Below are 20089 nucleotides of genomic sequence, written 5' to 3' on the forward strand. Positions count from 1 at the left end.
TGAGTATCCTTTGGAAGAATTAGGAATTCTTGTAAACACCTACTCAGAATAAGGGGGCTATGTAGGTGAAATGGTGAATGATCATATCAAATGGAGATTTGGATCTTGAAAGGATATGGTGTTATTCATATTTTACAAGAGATCTTTAATTATAAATTTGATCATACTAAAACATGCTAAGAAGCATTGATGGTTATGTAAGTCTTGAATGAGCAATCAAACAGATTTTGGAGCATATGTAGTCATGGAATTAAATCATTTCTTTATTTTTGAGGAGAACTTTTTGAATTCATATGAAGGAAGCTTAATTGTACTAGATATGAATTTTATACAATGATTAATAAGTATAAAAATCAATAATTACGAATTCGATCAATTTCTCTTCAATAAATAATTGCTTGGACAAAAACAATCTTAGTTAATGAATGGTGAGCAAAGTAACAAAATTCTATATTTTTCATTATAAAACCAATAAACTTTAAAAATTAGGGATTAAAGAGAATGAACATAAATTTTTGTATACTACTTACCAAATGAAGGATTTAATCGAACATTTGTAATTGAGAGTAAAACATTTTCATCTCATATGAAAAAAGATAAATAATAAATAAAAATATTAAAACAGACTAGAGATAATTAAATAGCATACCTAAAACTTATTTACTGTAATTAAGGTTGTGATAAGAGGAAAAATATTAAGGTTGTGATAAAAGGAAAAATATCTTAGAAATATATATTAAATTTGTAGATATAGAACAAGTTAAACAATTAAAAAGGTCAAGAAAAAAAGTTACTAAAAACAATGAATTTCGAAATTCTACAAGATTTTGACTAAATTTCGAAATCTTTTAAGGCTTATTTTTTTGAAATTGTTTTTTTATTCTTGTCTTTTTAATTTTTTTAATTTTATCTTTTTTTTTTTACTTTTATTATTTGATTAATTTAGTGTTTTAAGATTTGATAAATTTGTTTATGACAAAATGACAAGAACACAATGTGAATTTATGTTTTGGGGAGAGAATTCTTCATAGGGTGAAGGGAGAATGAAACCTAAGATATCAGTTCGTAGAAGGTAGCTTGAAGAAGCTGATACTGATGTTCATGAGGATACTATGATGTTATTGAATAACAACATCATGTTATTAAGCACTAGGAAGATGTTGTTCAAGAAGAAGTAGAAATTGATGGATTTGCAGGAGGTCCACACGATACATCACTCTTGACTCACTATGCAAAGCATGTTGCATATGTCTTGTTGCAGAGCGAGATTAGTATAGTGCTTGAATCTTACCGACTAATGAGTAGTTTGAATGAATTTTATATTAATTATTTTTGTGTAGGATCGAGGGAAGATCAAGTTGATCTTCCATGGGGAAAAAACAAATAAATTTGGACAATATCATAAGGCAATTCAACATTTTGTGTTGAATTCTAGTTTGATGCCCCTAGTTGATATTTCCTACGACTACACTTGTAAATGTTTGATATTGGCGTTTGTAGGGAGATGTCATTTTGAAACAAACATCTTCCATCTCTCGTGGGTGAGATAACTGTCACACTAGATGACATGTGATCGTTGTTTCACCTACCTATAGTGGGAAACATTTGTCCAATCGAGTGTTGAAATTTGAAGAAGCTTGGTTTGTTATCATGGATCTTTAGGGCATGGATTGTGCTATCATTGAAATTGAGATGACACAAGCATGTGGTCCCAAAGTTTAGAGTTGGTTGAGAGATGTTTATAATGAATGTTGTGAGCAACCAAAGTGGGAGTGCGTCGCACGAGTGTACTTGTTGCATCTAGTTTGATGAACTATTTTTATGAATAAGAGTGTCACCTTGATTCACATATCGTACTTGGTGCTTTTTACAGACTTTCAAGCATGGAACAAATATGCTTGGGGCGTTGCTGCACTAACCCACTTGTACAAGCAGCTCAGAAATGGTAGCTTTGCTGTGAGAAAGCAAATGAGTGGATATCTGACTCTTGTACAAGTACACATATATCTTGCGGTTGGATTTCATTTATTTTTTCATTTTTCACCAAGCTTTAACTAATTTTTTTATAGAATTGGATTTATGAGCACTTCTCTAGGATGAGAAAGAGGCATGTGTTGTCCACTTACGATGAAGACAACCCTCGTGTTGCACATTGCGTCACTAGGAGGTAGGTTTGCACTTAAGGCCAGATCACATTTGGATGGACTTACATATGATGAAGTTATCTAGTGCCCCTATGAGTCACATATGGCTAGTCGTCCACTTCTGGCCATCAATTTGTTTTCTAGTTGGATTAGAGTTGGTGACATGGTTCACCGATATCTTCCTAAACGTGTGTTAAGGCAATTTGGAAATAAGCAGTTGATCCCACGGTCATCACATACTTTTCTAAAGGTCATCACATAATTTGGGATTGTACTAACAAGGCCTTGCAAATAGCTCGTGCGTGAGTTGAAGACATTCATCGACCACTAGAGGTTGTCAACATGTTTGTGGAAGACGATCATCATCTTCATCCGAATAACAACCTCTTCTACTATGTATTTTGTTTATTAGGATTTTTTATGTAATATTTTGATTGACAGAACATTTTTTCTTTGAGAGTTTAGCACTTTGCAATCAATTAAAAACAATTATATTAAATGACCATTTGTATGTATGGTCACATTACACAAATTCAAAGACTCAACAAATGTTCGCCCACGCCTCGGGGTAAAAATGAGTTAAGGATATAATGTCCACCATGGGTAATGGACAACATTCCTGCAAGTAAACTTGTAAAGTTAACATTAGTAAATGAAACTTATTTTATAATGGAACCAAAGAAAAATAACTTTATCTATATGAAATGACATCCACTAATGTGTCTAATGCATATCAATCGATGTTGTATGATATCAAAAGACAGTGAACTGCATAATGGGAATATCATAGTAGCGTAGCCCATGTTTGATATAATCATTCATTTCTCCACATTAGCTTGTAAGTAATGAAATAAATTGCTATGAAACAAAAATGTAACAAATAATAAGTAAAGTGTCAGCTAGAGCAATGCGTACCTGTGATTGATCGTGGACCACCAAAGATTGCTTTAGTTGTTCTAATCAATCATAGCTTCCCACTAATCTTGCATACTTACCACGTCACATAGTAAGTTCTTCATACATGTTATGTCAGATAATGGGTCATGACCCTTCAACTGGACCCAATGAAATAGTAATGCATCAAAATGACCATTATCTACGACATCAACAACATCGAGAATTTAAGGATGACAAATTGGATGAAATTTATCTAACATTGGTACTCTCATTCGTTGCACAAATATAGCCTTGGATTTCACTTGTGCTTTTTGTGATGAAGATTTGGTCATGGAATGCAAGACATCTACGTGCTCAAAATATGATAGGTCATAATTTGTAGACCTTTCAGTTCGTTAAAGTTTACTCTTTTGTGAACCATTGGTTTTAATTTTATGCAAATTGTGGTACCATATATGTCATCGCAGGACAAAGAATTTCAAGTAATTTTTGCTTGATGTTCACTTCTCCTCCAATGTCAACCTCTTTGAAGCGGTCTTGAACCATGTTAAGTTCATGTTGAATGCATAACTTTGGCTGTGATGCATTTGATCAATATTTAAAAAGCTCAATATGGTCCACATGATATTTAAAAAGCTTAATATTTTAGTAAGAGAAATCATCCTAGGGTTCTATTGTGCTAATTCACAAGCACAAGGTAGACCGTATGTTCATCTCAGAACACATCCACAACATCCATTGTTCAATCTTATATTTTTTACTCTTCGAACTTCTCAATAATGGCCCCCTAAACATAATTCAATACGCGTTCAAACGACGCCTTTATCTTATTATGTTGGAGGATAATGACGTTATAACATCCTAACATGAACAAAAGTCTCTCTCATATTACTCCCCAATATTTTCTTGAGGTTCTAGTGAGCAAACTCAACCCTGATACAAATTACATGAATAATATTATAAAACATATAACATAAATAACTAAATAAAATAACATTAAAAATTACTTGTTTGTTGATGTGTTATGTAAATGCATAACTTTGTTTGTTCACATCTTTTCGAAGTGTGACTTGCATTTGACCTACAACTTTGGTTTTTAGCTCTAATTTTCAATTTTTCATGCTCTATGTTGTTTTCCATGATTTGTCTTGCTTATACATTGTGTTTTCTACTATGTGAACTTATGATTTTGCACTCTAATGAATGTTTGTTGCAAATAGATTTCTACGTTGATTGCTCACATTTGACACCTTTTGCTTCAATTTTTTTTTTTGCAAAAAATGGCTTCTTCCTTTGGTTCCAAAAGAATGAAGACCACTGCCGCAAGCACTAAGCGGGGCCAGCAGACGAAAGAAAAGATACATTTGAGTTAGACTTGGAAGCCTTTGTAAGTAGATTTTCAAGAATGTCAATATCAAACATATGACTCTTACAAGATGAACATTCAACAGGTTGTTCATTTGCACTAGACTCAAACACTTTAGTTTCTAGATTACTAACTTTATTTCTTAATACTACTTCTTCATCTAGCACTTTTTCATACTTCAGTTTCAGTTCATTGTGCTCTTTCTTTAGCTTTTTATGTGCAGCATCAAGTTTTTCATATTCATTCATTAATTCAAAGAATACTTTTTGTAAATCTAACTCACTAGATTTAAAGCTAGAATCACTTACTTGACTTCGAGCGTCTTCAGTCAACCATTAAGCAGAGATTTGTTTCTTCATCTGAGTCACTTGAGCTTGAAGAGCTAGAAGCATTTTGTCCCCAAGCTATATAAGCTTTCTTCTTCTTTGAGAACTTTCTTTCCTTCTTTTCTTCACTTTTCTTATTCTTAGGACAGTCAGTCTTCACATGTCCTCTTTCTCCACATCCATAGCACTTGACGCTTGATGGAGAACCTTGATTTTCTTTCCTTTCTCCACGGTATTTATCTTTTCCTTTTACTCTCATAAATTTAGTAAACCTCTTTATCATGAGGCTCCTATTTTCCTCGTCATCATCGGAATCATCATCTTCAATTCTTCTTGAACCTTTTCCTTTAGAAATTTCATATTTGAAGGCAAGCGTCTTTCTTTTGCCTTGATCCTCTTCTGCAGTTAATCTTTTCAACTCAAGCTCGTGTTCATGAAGCTTTCCAAAGAGAATTGCCATTGGCATCTTAGTGAGGTTTTGAGACTCCGAGATGACAGTCACCTTTGGTTTCCAAGACCTGTCCAATGATTTTAATATTTTTACATTCAATTCATCAGTGTCAAAAGTCTTACCCAACCCTGTCAAGTGGTTCACAATGTGAGTGAAGCGCTTTTGAACATCTGAAATTGTTTCTCCAGGCTGCATTCTGAACATCTCATACTCCTGGATGAGCGTGTTCTTCCTTGCGCGTTTCACGTCATTTGTACCCTCATGTGTGACTCTGATGACCTCTCACATTTCATGTGCTGTCTTACAAACTGAAATTCTATAGAATTCATCAAGTATAATAGCAGATGAAATAATATTGTGAGCCTTAATATCAAATTGGGCTCTTCTATTTTCCTCAACAGTCCAGTTAAAGTATGGTTTTTCTTCTTCTACACCATCAACCGTTCTTTTAAGAATATAAGGACCATTTAGTACGGCTTCCCAGATGGCTCTGTCAATAGACCCCATAAAAATTTCCATTCTGACTTTCTAGAAGGCATAGTTATCACCAGTAAAAAGTGGTGGTTTGTTGATGGAAGCACCCTCGGTGAATACTTGATTTTGATGACCGGCCATTTTTGAAAAAGTTTGAAAGAATATCAAAGCAAGCTCTAACACCAATTGTTGGTTAAAACAACCGGTATCGTCGAGTCGTGCAGCGAAATAAAATAGTAGAAAGTGTGTTGCGGTCAATAAACAAGATAAAATAGTCCGTTTAAAAATCTCGATTTTCTTAGAGAAAATTTATCGAACAGTTGATGTACGAAAATATAAAGAGTGTAAGGAGTAGAAAAGTCACACAAATGATTTTTATCCTGGTTCGAATCAAAAGATTCTACGTCCAATCGTTAATCACTATGAATAATGATTAACCTTTTTCACTAAAAACAGTTTTACAGTTACAATATAGTGAATGCAATAATAAGGATAAAACCTTCCTTCAACGAACGAATCGGAAGGGTGCTTCCTTCGACCAACGAACCGGAAGCGAGCAACCACACTTTCCTTCGACCAACGAACCGGAACAGTGCAGTCATAATCTTCCTTCGACCAATGAACCGGAAGATAGCAGCGTTGCCAACTCGAAGAGAACCGCTCCGACCTTTGACACACAAAGCGCGAGCTTCTCCTATTCACGAGACCAAGCAATGCAATGAACCAGCTTTTTAGAACTTCCTCAGTTACACTATATTCTTAAAAAGCTCAGAGTTATTTTCTAAAGTGTTTAGCAAAGGTATTTAAAGCCTACTGGTCCGAAACTGAACAGACGCATTACAACTGCCAGTGATAATTAATTATATGTGAGACTTGGAACAGTTTGGATTTTTAACTCTTCAACCGATCAACTCGAGTTCTTCATCTTCTGCCGCTCGGTTTGATTTGTTACAGCCTCCTGTCGTTCGGTCTTCAACTATGTTTGGGCAGAGCCCTTATCACCTTTTTCGTTCGACTTGGTTACTTATATCTTTCCAACGTTCGGTGCTAGCTGCTCGGTCTCAACCATTCCTCGTTATCGCTCGGTCCGAACTACTTGGTCTCACTCAAGTCTTAAACCGTTCGGTCATATGCCTTGAAGTGTTACAAACCGTTCGGTCTTTTACTGATATGCTCCATTAAGCCTTTTATCAGTATTCAGCCTTCAATTGTGTTCAACACCGTTCGGTCTTTTACTGCGTTCGACCTTCAATTGTTACACTTCGTTCGGCCTTCAATTATTACGACCGTTCGGTCTCAGTTATGCCTTTGCTCTCAACTTCAGCGTTCACCCACTCGGTCTCATTCATGCCCCACTTGATCTTGGTCATGTCTTCTACTGTTCGGTCTTAAACTGTGTTCGGCCATGAACAGTGTCCAACCATAAACAATATTCGGCCTTTCTCTGACTGTAGTCGTTCTGTCTTCGTATATACTTGTGTCGTATATACTTGGCTAAACATCAGGTTTATATTTCTTGTATTTTTCACCCCTTTCACACCCTAACAAGATAAATGTCTTTATTCCAAATTCACCAGTAGTTATGTTAAATTATTACGACAATAAAGCAAAATCAAATGTATTTTCTCAAACTCATTCAATTAAGTCATGATGTGAGAAAAATATTTGATCAGTTCTAAAATTATTTGTGTAATCTTCTTCCGTGATGAAAAAAAATATGACACAAATTTTAAATTTATTTATAAATCTATTAAACCAAATAGATAATCATCCATATTAATATTAATAATAATACCAAAAACAATTCTAACATAAATAAAATTACAAACACAACTTAAGTAAAAAAAATATATAAAGAAACTACCCGGTTCCAAAATCCGGAAATTTCTTAATTAAATTTTGAAAGTTAGTTAAGGTGAAACAGATTTTCAAATTCGTTAAAATTTTAATCAAATTCGCTGAATTTCGTTGGATTTTGAAAAGTAATTAAAATCTTGTCAAATTTTAAAAAATCATATAAGTTTTAACGGACTTTTAAAATTCGACAAGTTCTTAACTAATTAAAGGTTTAACAAATTTTGAAATCCAGTTATTTTTGAAAATTTGGTATTTTTAACTTGAAATGGAAAGATGAACACAGTTCCACTAAGGAATACCAATAAAACTCGACCAGCAGGACAACTACAGTAGAAAAGGGATTAAAATTATAAACCACCAGGAAGTAGGAAACCATGACATAGGGGACTAAGAAACAGCAATAACAAGAACGCAACAAAAAAGAACGAAGAAGTAAACAATAAAGAAGGTCTAGAGTTAGTAAATATACTGGCACTGATAATAGTGTTGTAAATGTGATCATAAATGTTATCGATGCTTAGCTTATTAGATTGTTTTGAGTATGGTAAAAATATAACCTTATTGTAAATATATAGGCTGGAATAAAATTTAATTCTATGTCAACTTTGGTGGGTGTGAAATGAAGTAATATTATTAGATTATTTAAATTGCAACCTCATTGAATGTTAATTTTATTTAATCAAGTTTTGCGGATTTGTTAATTATATTTAAAAGTTTCATCGCATGGTTTCTTTCAATTCTGATTTTAAGTATGTGAAAGATAGAGAGAGATCAGAGAAAAAGAGAAGAAGATCAAAATCAGAAACAGCCATTACCATTCTATAAAAGAACACACATAACTGGTAAACGATTTGGTACTAAACAAACCAAAATTTTGGTTGCACAATGGTTATCCAAAAGTGTTATACTAACAGTGAAAATCTGAAGAAGCTGTTAAGCCATCTTTCCAGCAGCACCTTTGCGATGTTTAGCACAATACTCAAACAAGCTCCCATCAAAGCAACGCCTCACAGCTTCTTTTGTGAGATACCCTTGTTCATCTTTTGCAAGGACATACAACACTCCCCACTCAAATTTGCTGGCAACCCTGCAATGGTTTCAAGAGATTCACCCATTTTCAGTCCAGGATTCTCGACATTTGTTGTGCATGCAAAAAGGTTTAATAAAGAGGAATAAAGAGGACCATCCAAAGAAGTCAAATGCAACTCTGTTTGCTTCAGTCATGTGCCACAGTTCCCTCAGTGACAATTTATCAGGCACTTCTCGAGCATACTTACTGAACATGAATTCCAGATTTGCTGGCATGAACCTGCAATGTTGTTTTAGCCACAGCACAGTTCTATATAACATTCAACGAATCATTTTCTTGACTTACCTTCCCTCTGTGTCATAGCTACCACTGTCACTTCCATGCTTGGCCTTATGTATGTTTTTTATGTGAATTGGGAAAAAAGGTGAAGGTAGCCATGTCTGTGAAAAAACCAGAACATGTTACAAGTGGAAGTAATAACAATGGTAAGATAAATCATACAGGAAGAGTGTCTCACCGGAAGAGTAGGATAACTGAGAGCTACATGAATAACAATCGAGAATATGAACGAAAGAATTACGTTGAAACCCAGTGAACGGAACCCTACAAAATCACAAAAACAACAATCAAAGATGTGAACTTTGAGTCATCAGAGGTTGAACAATTTTGGAATTACATGCTTAGTTGCAGCTAATTGAACCAAAATCATATAAAAAAAACATATACAAAAAGAAAAAAAAAAAAACATTACCCTTGTACGTCTCCCATGGGTAAACCACACCATCATTGTTAAGGTCGAAGAAGGACACATGCTGCTGAAGTACTGACATGTCGTTGTGTTTGTAGCCCCACGTTCCATCCACATTCTCTGTGTCAGGGGCAATCAAAGCTCTTGGCAAATCTGAATTTTAGAAAAACAACTCAAATTCCGCACTTGCAAAAAGGTCAAATTTGATCAAACCCCATTAAAGCTTCCTCCTTTAGAATCCTTAATTGGATTACATGATAAAACCAGAATGCCCATAAACGATTAATATCATTAATTCAAACAAGAAAGCAAAATAAGAAGAGAGCGGATCACATGGTTTGGGAAGCTTGGTGTCCAAGTCCTCCGGGACCTTTCTCTGAGCAGTTACCGGAGCCTTGTCTGCCACAGTTGCCATGGATTCCTTGGCTGCTTCCACCGTTGACATGTTTGGGAAATGCCTTTGTTTTTCACTTTGGTATTGGTTGCGATGTGAGTGAGTTTTGTTAGTGTTGGAAGTGGTGGTTGCAGAGTAATAGGGAAGACGAAAGAAGTGTTGCGAAGCGAGGAGAAGAAGGGACACTGAACGCTAACAGTGACAGATTCTTCCTCGTGACTCGCGATTATTGGACACGTGGCATGTTCTTTTGGACATCTTATGTTGTTACTTTTTTTGTAGCTCTTCAGTTTCAATCATATGATTTCTTACGCAACAAAAAAGGAAACTTGACGTGGTAATGCAAACTAGAAGCGTGTTTTCGAATCACGTCATTGTCACTGTTAAACACAAAACCTTCAAAATCCTACCTTTTTATTATATCTTCTTTCTTACTATTTAGATTGATATGATTTCGTCACCTATTTAAATAATACAGTATTATTTCAACTTAATTTAGTCAAAGCCTTCGATTTCATGTTCAAAATATGTAATTAAATTTAATACTTAAAGAAGAGTTTTTTCACTGTCCAACTAATTTGTTTTTTCTATTTTATAAGCAACAAAGGACCAAATTTGGGTCTATTTGGCTCTTCTAGCAACCAGTGATTTATTCATTTTTACATATTTTTTTCTACATCTTTACATTCCAAACATATTTTTAGGATTATATTTTTCTAGATTTTTTGAAAGATTTTTTTTAACCAATTTTAAAATTTTTAATAAATTTCAAAATTCATTAAAACACAAAAAATGAAATGTAGAATTTTTTAAATTACAAAAAATAATTTTAAAATTAAAAAAAAATTGTGAAGGTACACCACAAAATGTGTAGAAGTGTAGGAAGAAACATTTCTTTAAGAGAAAGTTCAACAAGTTCAAAAGACCTCTTTTTTAGACTTTTGGATTGTGAAAAAATTCATTAAAACACAAAAAATGAAATGTAGAATTTTTTAAATTACAAAAAATAATTTTAAAATTAAAAAAAATTTGTGAAGGTACACCACAAAATGTGTAGAAGTGTAGGAAGAAACATTTCTTTAAGAGAAAGTTCAACAAGTTTAAAAGACCTCTTTTTTAGACTTTTGGATTGTGAAAAAACTTGAAAACTTACAATACATTTTTCATCTGAAAGTAAAATATAAAATATAAAATATCACACTATAAAACTTATAGTGCATTTATTTATTATGTATAGTCTGGAATATGTTTTCAATCTCAAGCAATACATTAACATGTTCCGGACTGTATAACTTAGAATATTTTTTTATTGTGTAATTAAAATATATTTTTAGATCTTAGATTTATAATTTTTTAGATTGTATGATCTCAAATATATTTTTGAATTTTAAATTACAGAATTCAAATTGGATTTTGCAATTTAGAATACTTTAGTTAGAGAAAACAAATATGTGGGAATAAATACAAGTCCTTTATAGTTTTTCGTTTTTTTTTTCACGTATTATATATACGTTGAACCCATCTTGGTCTACCATTTAATCCGTTTGGTTTGAATTAGTGAAAAGTGTTTTTTAAACCTGTTGGAAAAGCATAATAGAAAAATTAAATAGAGTTTTTGCAAATCAAACTTATTTTATAGAAATTAGAATTAAAATTTAAAAAACTACATGAAAAAGTTTATATATACTACTTTTGGTTTATGGAGAAGTAAATTTTATTGCTCCTTTGATTTTATTTCTCTCAGAAAAATTTCTGAAAAAACTTATTCAAACAAACATCATATATATATATATATATATATATATATATATATATATATATAAACGTCTTAAACTATTGGTCGTTTCTGATTTTCGTTCCTCTTTCAAAATAAGGTGTAATTTGGTCCTCATTCTTTTCGAAACTCTAGTTTTAGTCCTCGAAACTTTGGTTTTATTCCTTGAAAACTAACCTAAAAAACTACCACATTTTTAACGGTGTTAGTTTTCGAGGACTAAAACCAAAATTTTAAAAAGAATGAGGATCAAATTGTACCTTATTTTGAAAGAGGGACGAAAACCAAAAACGATCAATAGTTTAGGGACTAAAAATATATTTAACCCCAAATAATTTATTCTACGTGAATACGTATTAGTTTTAAGTATATGTTATAAAAAGAAATGATTTAATATTTACTTTGTGGGTTAGATATTTTAGTTAGGAAAATGATACTTGAACAACCATTTTTGACAACATTTAGACACGCGCACACGTGTCAAAATCTGAGTGGTCCATTTTCATTTAATTTTTCCAATTGTACCACTCAGATTTTGACACGTGTGCGCGTGTCTAAATGTTGTCAAAAATGGTTGTTCAAGTGTCATTTTCCTTTTAGTTATGGTTTTTCCCTGTAAACTAATTCATGAGATAGAAAGAATCATACTCGTAAAAATAATAATAAGTGTAGGTTGCTAGATGTAGCTATTGAATTCACTTTCTATGGTTATTAAGAAATCCTATGTTTTTAATTATCTACTTTATTAGCTTACTGTGAAGGTTTAAAAATTATTAATTAATCAATAAACAATAAAATAATATAACAACGGAAAACGACAATATTTGGTTAATAACGGGGTAATATTTAATTAAAATCCATTAACAAGATTTTCGCATCCATATGTTCCACGTCATTTCTCTTTGATGCGCACTGCTCAATTTTTTATCTTTCGTTAAGCGCTTCTCATGTGTTTGTTGTTTTGCCTAAGAGAATCTTCCTTTTTTTGTTTAAGCCCTTATGTTTTCCAATGACTATTTAATCTATTCTGGTTAAAGTGTTTTTGTATTAATTCATTCTCTTTTCAAGAATATGAGATCAGTTCCTTTTCTCCTCTCTGTTTTGCTTTACACTATGAGCACTTTGTGCAATCTCTCTCGTCTTTCTAATCTCAAGAACATGATGCACGTAGATGAGGTATGATATGGTATCAGAGTTCTTCTATTGAAGGCTCTGTTGTGTCAACTCTGATCTCTTGCTTTTTCTTTTTCTTTCTTGTTATTCTTTTTCCCTTTCTTGTTGTTCTTTCTTTTTCCTTCTGTGTGTTTTCTTTGCTACCATGGCAGGAATACAAGACCAACAATCTGTTCAGAGTTTTCTCTACCACCATCCAAATGAGAATCCAGCCATTGCTCTGGTTTCACCAGTCTTGGATACTATTAACTATCATTCATGAGTCGTTCAATGGTTACAGCCTTAATCGCTAAGAACAAGGTGGAATTTTTTCTTGGTACTATTCTTCAACAGTCCACAACTGATCCCAATTTTGCTTCTTGGTCCAGATGCAATAGTATGGTTGATATAGAACGAGCTTGATAATTTTAGGCCTGAACCAGTTTGCACCTGCAAAGGTAAGTGTTCTTACAACATCTCCTCTGTACTGACTCAAAAAAGAAAAAATTGAGGACCAGTAAAAAGATCTGCACTTACTGCAATAGAACATGACACATTGTTGATATTTGCTACAAAAAACATGGGTATCCACCGGGACATCCTCTTCATCGAACCAAGCAGCTTCATGTTCATAATGTTCCTGCACAATATGATTATTCTTCTACCAAAAATCTGCATGACAATGACAACATTCGCCTGACTCCACAACAATATCAAATTCTTGTTGAGCTTTTCAAGAATTCTACTTCTAGTTCAACTGTCCAAATCAACCAAATTGGTTATGCCTCTTCCAACAATTCCATAACTGGTAACATTCACTCCATTTTCCACTATAATAATTCCAATCATGTTTGAATCATGATTCTGCGGCCACTAATCATTAAAAAGATAAAACTCATTCAAATCAGCCTTCCTAATGGAAATGTTCTCTCAACTCATTATACTGGAACTGTAGTCTTTAACTACAAAATCAGACTAGACAATGTTTTATAATGTTTAATATGTACCACAATTTTCTTTTAATCTTGTGTCTATTTCTAAAATTGTTGCTTCTCTTCACTATGATCTTATTTTCTCTTCTTTTGCATGTGTTATATATGACATCCCAATTATATAGAAAAACATATATAATAAAGACGTCATCATGCATAATATAGGAAAGCAGTCAAGAGTAATTAGGATTACAATCATTCTCAAAATAGTTTCAGAATTTAAACTTAAACAAAGTAGAGTCTAAATCCGAAAACTTAAAGGGAAAAGTATTTCAAAATACAGGAAGTAACTCATAACACCCTAAGAGACTAGGCAGCAGCATTGTCCTCAACTTCTCCAAAAGAACCTCCTCACCATCTGCTCCCATCCAAATGGATGATCATTGCAAAAGGAAACACATACAACATGCACAAACAAGCAAGGGTGAGCTAGATATAAAAAGCATGTTATTCAATCACACACGGCATGCAAAATTCACTCAAACATGGTAAAAGACATCACAGAACTTGTTTTATAACCCGACTCGTCCGGACTAGAATGATTACCAAGCTATGGCGGATTATGCACTCGTGGTGGCCTCTACTGCTTTGCAAAGCTGTTGCCAATGGGTTCTATCCTACCACACTCACGAGGTTAGTCCGTTTCGCGCCCTGAAGCATACTGGATGCCTCCAAGACTAGGACCTCCTGCTACTACTCACCACATGATTCAATCCTCTCTACTTGAGAATGATTGATCATTGTAGTTTCAGGAAAACCCCAAAAACTGAGCTACCATGCAATCATTCTACACACCACCAGGGCACCACCATGTATCCTCTCCTTGAGGATCATGGAATTACGTCCATGAACCATACTCTCACTTTGAAACTTAACCCAAGACATGAATAACCAGATACCATCATATTATCACAGTGAATCCAACATATCTCATACATTCACATACTTCCCACATAAATCACATCATACTATGCATTCCAAACATTCCACATACTTGATTCAATCAAAAGAGAGACAAGGAAGAGAGAGGACCCGAAGTATTCGCACAACGCACCCCTTAATTTGCTATGCGAATTAACTCGCTGAGGCCACAGGCCTCAGGTCTTCTCGCATAGCGCATCCAAGTCGCTATGCGAGAGCTCAAACAGAGAGTATACCCCCAAACCTTCTCGCTATGCGCCCAACTCGCTCTTCGAATTAAATGGGCAGTGATTCCAGACCACCACCAATCGCATAGCGACAGGATTCGCTAGGCGAATTTCACAAACAGAGAGCAACCCCATCTGGTCACTCGCACAGCGAGTGACTCAAACAGTGAGCACTCTCTGCAGGGTCTCGCTATGCGAGACAGCTCGCATAGCGAGTCTGCATAATCTGCATGACGCAGATTCTGCATAAGTATGCAACTCACACTCCCTTTACCGTTTTTAGTTATTTTCCCCAACTTCCAACCCTCCTAATTCTTGTTCCACACCTAATTAAACTTGTATAAATGATTATAAACGTTCTTAGCATAATTCTAAAGTGATCACTACCAAATTTTAACTTAAACTTCCAATTTTCACTAACCCAAGGACCCAATTTCGATTCTACCATTTTGTACTTGACTTTACTCAGTTTTATGACCCTAACCTGTTCTAATTGCCTCATCCAAGCTAGCCAAACTGCCCAATTGCACTCAGGACTACCTATGCTCAAATTATCTACCTCAGTTCCTTTCAAAAGACCCAAAATAGTACTCCCTTAACTATTTACCCTTCTAACGCGACTAACACATGATTTCCACCTCAACCACTCCTTACTAACCCAATTGGTCATCGGAGAAGAATCAAATGTCTGAACAAATCAGTCTCACCTTCAGCGCTAGCACATATGACTAGTTACAACTGACTGGATCAGACCAGGGGTGCTCTATGATCAGGGATGTGCCAACTCAGGTTTTTAAGATTCCTCTATCCTACCAACACAGTACTCTCAATAAGTCATAATTTATTGATCTAAGTCATCCAAACTGTCCTATGGTGTTCTAGACTCCGATTGCCCAATTACAATACTTCACTTCCCTTCTTAGTAACCGAAAACAATATATGTACATCCACTCACCATCCATATTAACTATTTTACAGCATTCTTACTCCAAACTAGTAATCCAGTATAGCCAACAAGCTCATCCAAGTCAGAGAATACTCAGTATACCATGGTTACACAACTTTCACATATTCAACAAATGCAGCTCAACATGCTCACTACCAAAAATATCACATAACAGTAAGATAAATCACAACTGATCAAACATGCACATCATATAGTTCAAACAAAATATCACTAGCTCCCCTTACCTCAAAGTTGAACTACCAAGCTCACAAGAACGTTCCTTTACGGTATCTCACACAGCGAGAACTCAACCAAACCCTACAAACCACCAAAGTGGTGACAGTAACAGCTCTTAGAGCTTGACTTGGCAGAAAGTATGAAAATGAAACCCCACTAGTAACATGCAACCAGTAATGTTGCATGCCCTAGGTTCAAAGACAGTGAAGCAGAAGGGGAAAAACGAATTATCAGTCCAAACGAAAATACGATCGGTTCAAAAGGAAGCCTTTGGTGTGGTGAACGGATGAGCACCTTCAAACCCAAGATTGAACGGTTCAGTGAGCTGGAAATCTAGAGAGAAGACAGAGAAGATTTTAGGGCAAAGAGTTTTAGAGAGAGATAAAGGGCTCAAGAAATGAATAAGAAATCTGAGAAGCCCTTCCTAAGGTTAAGTTGGCCTTAGTCTGATGGGCTTGGCTAGCTCACATAAGGCCCAATGGCCTTATATTTTTCACGTTCTTACATTATACACGACATGAGAACCAACTAGAAGATTAGTTTAGTTAGGATGCAAGTTGGCTTGTACATATTTAATTACAATTATTTTCTTGACAATATTGAACATTTTGTGTGTATCTCTAAAAATATAAATATTTGGCACTCTCGGTTAGGTCATTCATCTAACGAAAGATCGAGTATTCTTCATGGCAAATATAACTACATTGTTTCTGATAAAATTCATCTCTGTGATGCTTGCCTTAAGGAAAAACAAAGAAAACTCCACTTCCCAACCAGTCTTTCCTATGCTTCACATAACTTTGATCTCATTCATATGGACATTTAGGGGCCTTGTAATATTTCCATCAATTATTTTCGATATTTTCTAACCATAATTTATGATTGTTCCCATTTTACTTGGATTATTCCCATGCATGAAAAATCTATTGTCAGAAAACATATTACTACTTTTATTGCTAAAGTTGAAATTCAATTTAATGTTGTCATTAAAACAATAGGAACTGATAATGGCCCTGAGTTTCTCATGTGTTTACACCCCTTCCACCGCTACCAGTGATAATGATGCCAATATTCCTCACACCAACAACATTGATACTGCCCTTACTGAGGAGATCTATGCTACACAACCAAGGCGGTCTCTCAGAACCAAAAAGGTACCCACATATCTTCATGATTTTTACACCAACATTATTGTCAGATATCCTATTGATAATTATCTCCAATATACTAATCTCTCTTATTCTTTTAAACACACCATAATGTCCATCACCGCTGCTACTGAGCCACAAAACTATGCTTAAGCTTCCAAAGATACTCAATGGGTGCAAGCATGATGAACTAAACGCCATATGCAAGACAACAAGTCCTGGATCATCACCATTCCAAATGTGTTCAATGAATTTCAAAATTTATTAAAAAAGATCCTTTAAAATCCGTTAAAAGACGATATCAAAATCTCTGTTAAATTTTTTTCCAAAACTTGAATAAAAACTAACATATATATATATATATATATATATATATATATATATATATATATATATATATATATATATATATGTATGTATGTATATGTTAGTTTTAAATAATGTATTCTACGTGTATATGTATTAGTTTTAAGTACATGTTATAAAAAGAAATGATTTAATATTTACTTTATCGGTTAGATACTTTAGTTATGGTTTTTCCTATAAACTAATTATTCTATCGTCATGGATGAGATAAAAGAAATCATACTTGTAAAAATAATAATAAACGTAGGTTGCTAGATGCAGCGCTCCCTATGGTTATTAAGAAATCATACTTTTAATTATCTACTTTATTAGCTTATTGTGAAGGTTTAAAAATTAATTAATCCATCAATCAATAAAGAATAAAATAATATAACAACTGAAAACGACAATATTTGGTTAATAACGAGGCAATATTTAGTTAAAATTAATTAACAGGATTTTTGCATCAATACCTAGTCTACCTTGATAATACGTTCTAGTGACTATTTATTTTCTTATGATTAAAGTGTTTTTGTATCAATTCATTTTCGTTTTCTCTTCTCTGTTTTGCCTTAAACCATGAACACACTGTGCAACCCCTCTTGTCTTTCTAATTTCAAGAACATGATGCACGTACATGAGGTTCTTTCTTTTTCTTTCTTGTTATTCTTTTTCTCTTTCTTGTTGTTCTTTCTTTTTCCTTCTTTTTGTTTTCTTTGCTACCATGGCAGCAAGAAAGTAGATCCTACAAGAATTCAAATAGTAAAAAGATATGAACCGACTGTAATAGAACATGACACATTGTTGATATCTGCTATAAAAAACATGGGTCCAGACCATCCTCTTCATCGAACCAAGAAGCCTCGTGTTCATAATGTTTATGCACAAGATGATCATTCTTCTACCAAAGATCTGCATGAAAACGACAGCATTGCCTGACTCCGCAACAGTATCAAATTCTTGCTTAGCTTTTCAAGAATGACTTCTAATTCAACTGTCCAAATCAACCAAATTGGTTCTTCCTCTTCCAACAATTCCATAACTGGTAACGTTCACTCCATTTTCCACTCTAATAATTCCAATCATGTTTGAATCATCGATTCCGAGGCCACTGATCATATTTGTGTCTCCAAATGCGATTTCTCCTCTTATAAAAAGATAAAACCCATTCAAATTAACCTTCCTAATGGAAATGTTGTCTGGGCTCATTATATTGGAACTGTAGTCTTTAACAACAAATTCAAACTAGACAATGTTTTATATGTACCATAGTTTTCTTTTAATCTTGTTTTTGTTTCTAAAATCGGTGCTTCTCTTTACTGTGATCTTATTTTCTCTTCTTCTGGCAGTGTTATACAGGACATGAGAACCAACGAGAAGATTGGTTTAGTTAGGATGCAAGCTGGCTTGTACATGTTTAATTCCAGTGATTTTCTTGACAATACTAAACATTCTGTGTGTATATCTAAAATCATAAATATTTGACACTCTCGTTTAGGTCATCCATCTAATGAAAGATTGAGTATTCTTCATGAAAAATACAACTACATTGCTTCTGATTAAAATTGTCTCTGTGATGCTTGCCATAAGGCAAAACAAAGAAAACTCCACTTCCCAACCAATCTTTCCTATGCTTCACATAACTTTGATCTCATTCATATGGACATTTGGGGCCTTGTAATATTTCCATCAATGGTTTTCGATATTTTCTAACCATAGTTGATCATTGTTCCCATTTCACTTGGATTATTCCCATGAATGAAAAATCTGCTATCAGAAAACATATTACTACTTTATTGCTAAAGTTGAAACTCAATTTAATGTTGTCATTGAAACAATAGGAACTGATAATGGCCCTCAGTTTCTCATGTGTTTACACCCCCTGCGCAAAACGGTATTGTAAAATATAAGTATCAACATATCTTCAATGTGACTCGTTCTCTTCTTTATCATTCCCATGTTCCTAACATTTTCTGCTGTTTTGCTACTCAACATGCTGTTTTTCTTATCAATTGCATGCCAACTCCCCTGCTCAACAATGATTCTCCCCATGAACGTTTATATGGTTGTCTTTGTGATCTTTCATCTTTACATACTTTTGCTTGTCTTTGCTATGTCAATAATCTCAATCTTCACCGAAAAAAGTTTGATCGCAGAGCCATATCTGGTACTTTTTTGGGTTTCAGACCCAATACTAAAGGTTACTTATATCTCAATTTAAACGACCAAAAAATTGAAGTTTATCGCAATATTGTTTTCTATGAAACTCATTTTCCTTACCACGTTCAAAGTAGTACTTCTCATGACAACAATTCTTTATCTTTACCTATACCTGCAAACTACAACAATGATTATGGCAACCTTGAATCCTCTTTTCCCTTTCCTGATACCACCACTTCCACAGCTAATGATACAACCAACACTGACATCGCTACCAGTGATAATGATGCCGATATTCCTCACACCGACAACACTGATACTGCTCTTACTTAGAAGATCCCTCCTACACAATCAAGGCGATCTCTCAGAACCAAAAAGGTAACCACCTATCTTCATGATTTTCACACCAACATTATTGTCAGATATCCTATTGATAATTATCTCTAATATACTAATCTCTCTGATTCTTTTAAACACACCATCATGTCCATCACCGCTGC

At 34.1% G+C, this 20089-nt stretch overlaps 2 protein-coding genes across 2 annotated transcripts; one reads left to right on the top strand and one right to left on the bottom strand.

Moving 5' to 3' along the window:
- Positions 1-8309: 8309 nt before the first annotated feature.
- On the bottom strand, positions 8310-9938 carry LOC124830136 (peroxygenase 2-like). Its single transcript, XM_047303775.2, has 6 exons — positions 9627-9938; positions 9297-9446; positions 9063-9148; positions 8891-8985; positions 8699-8824; positions 8310-8602 (listed from the first exon to the last, which is right to left on the bottom strand). The coding sequence occupies exons 1-6, from the start codon at positions 9736-9738 to the stop codon at positions 8449-8451; spliced, it is 723 nt and encodes a 240-aa protein (XP_047159731.1). The 5' UTR covers positions 9739-9938; the 3' UTR covers positions 8310-8448.
- A 2419-nt stretch (positions 9939-12357) lies between these two features.
- On the top strand, positions 12358-18922 carry LOC148198763 (uncharacterized). Its single transcript, XM_088114813.1, has 3 exons — positions 12358-12637; positions 16935-17090; positions 18265-18922. Exons 1-3 carry the CDS (start codon positions 12533-12535, stop codon positions 18409-18411), a joined length of 408 nt encoding a protein of 135 aa, XP_087970939.1. The 5' UTR covers positions 12358-12532; the 3' UTR covers positions 18412-18922.
- Positions 18923-20089: the final 1167 nt, after the last annotated feature.

Source organism: Vigna umbellata, chromosome 5 (assembly GCF_029865625.1).
Source record: "Vigna umbellata cultivar VRB3 chromosome 5, Vumbellata_1.0, whole genome shotgun sequence".
NCBI lineage: Eukaryota > Viridiplantae > Streptophyta > Magnoliopsida > Fabales > Fabaceae > Vigna > Vigna umbellata.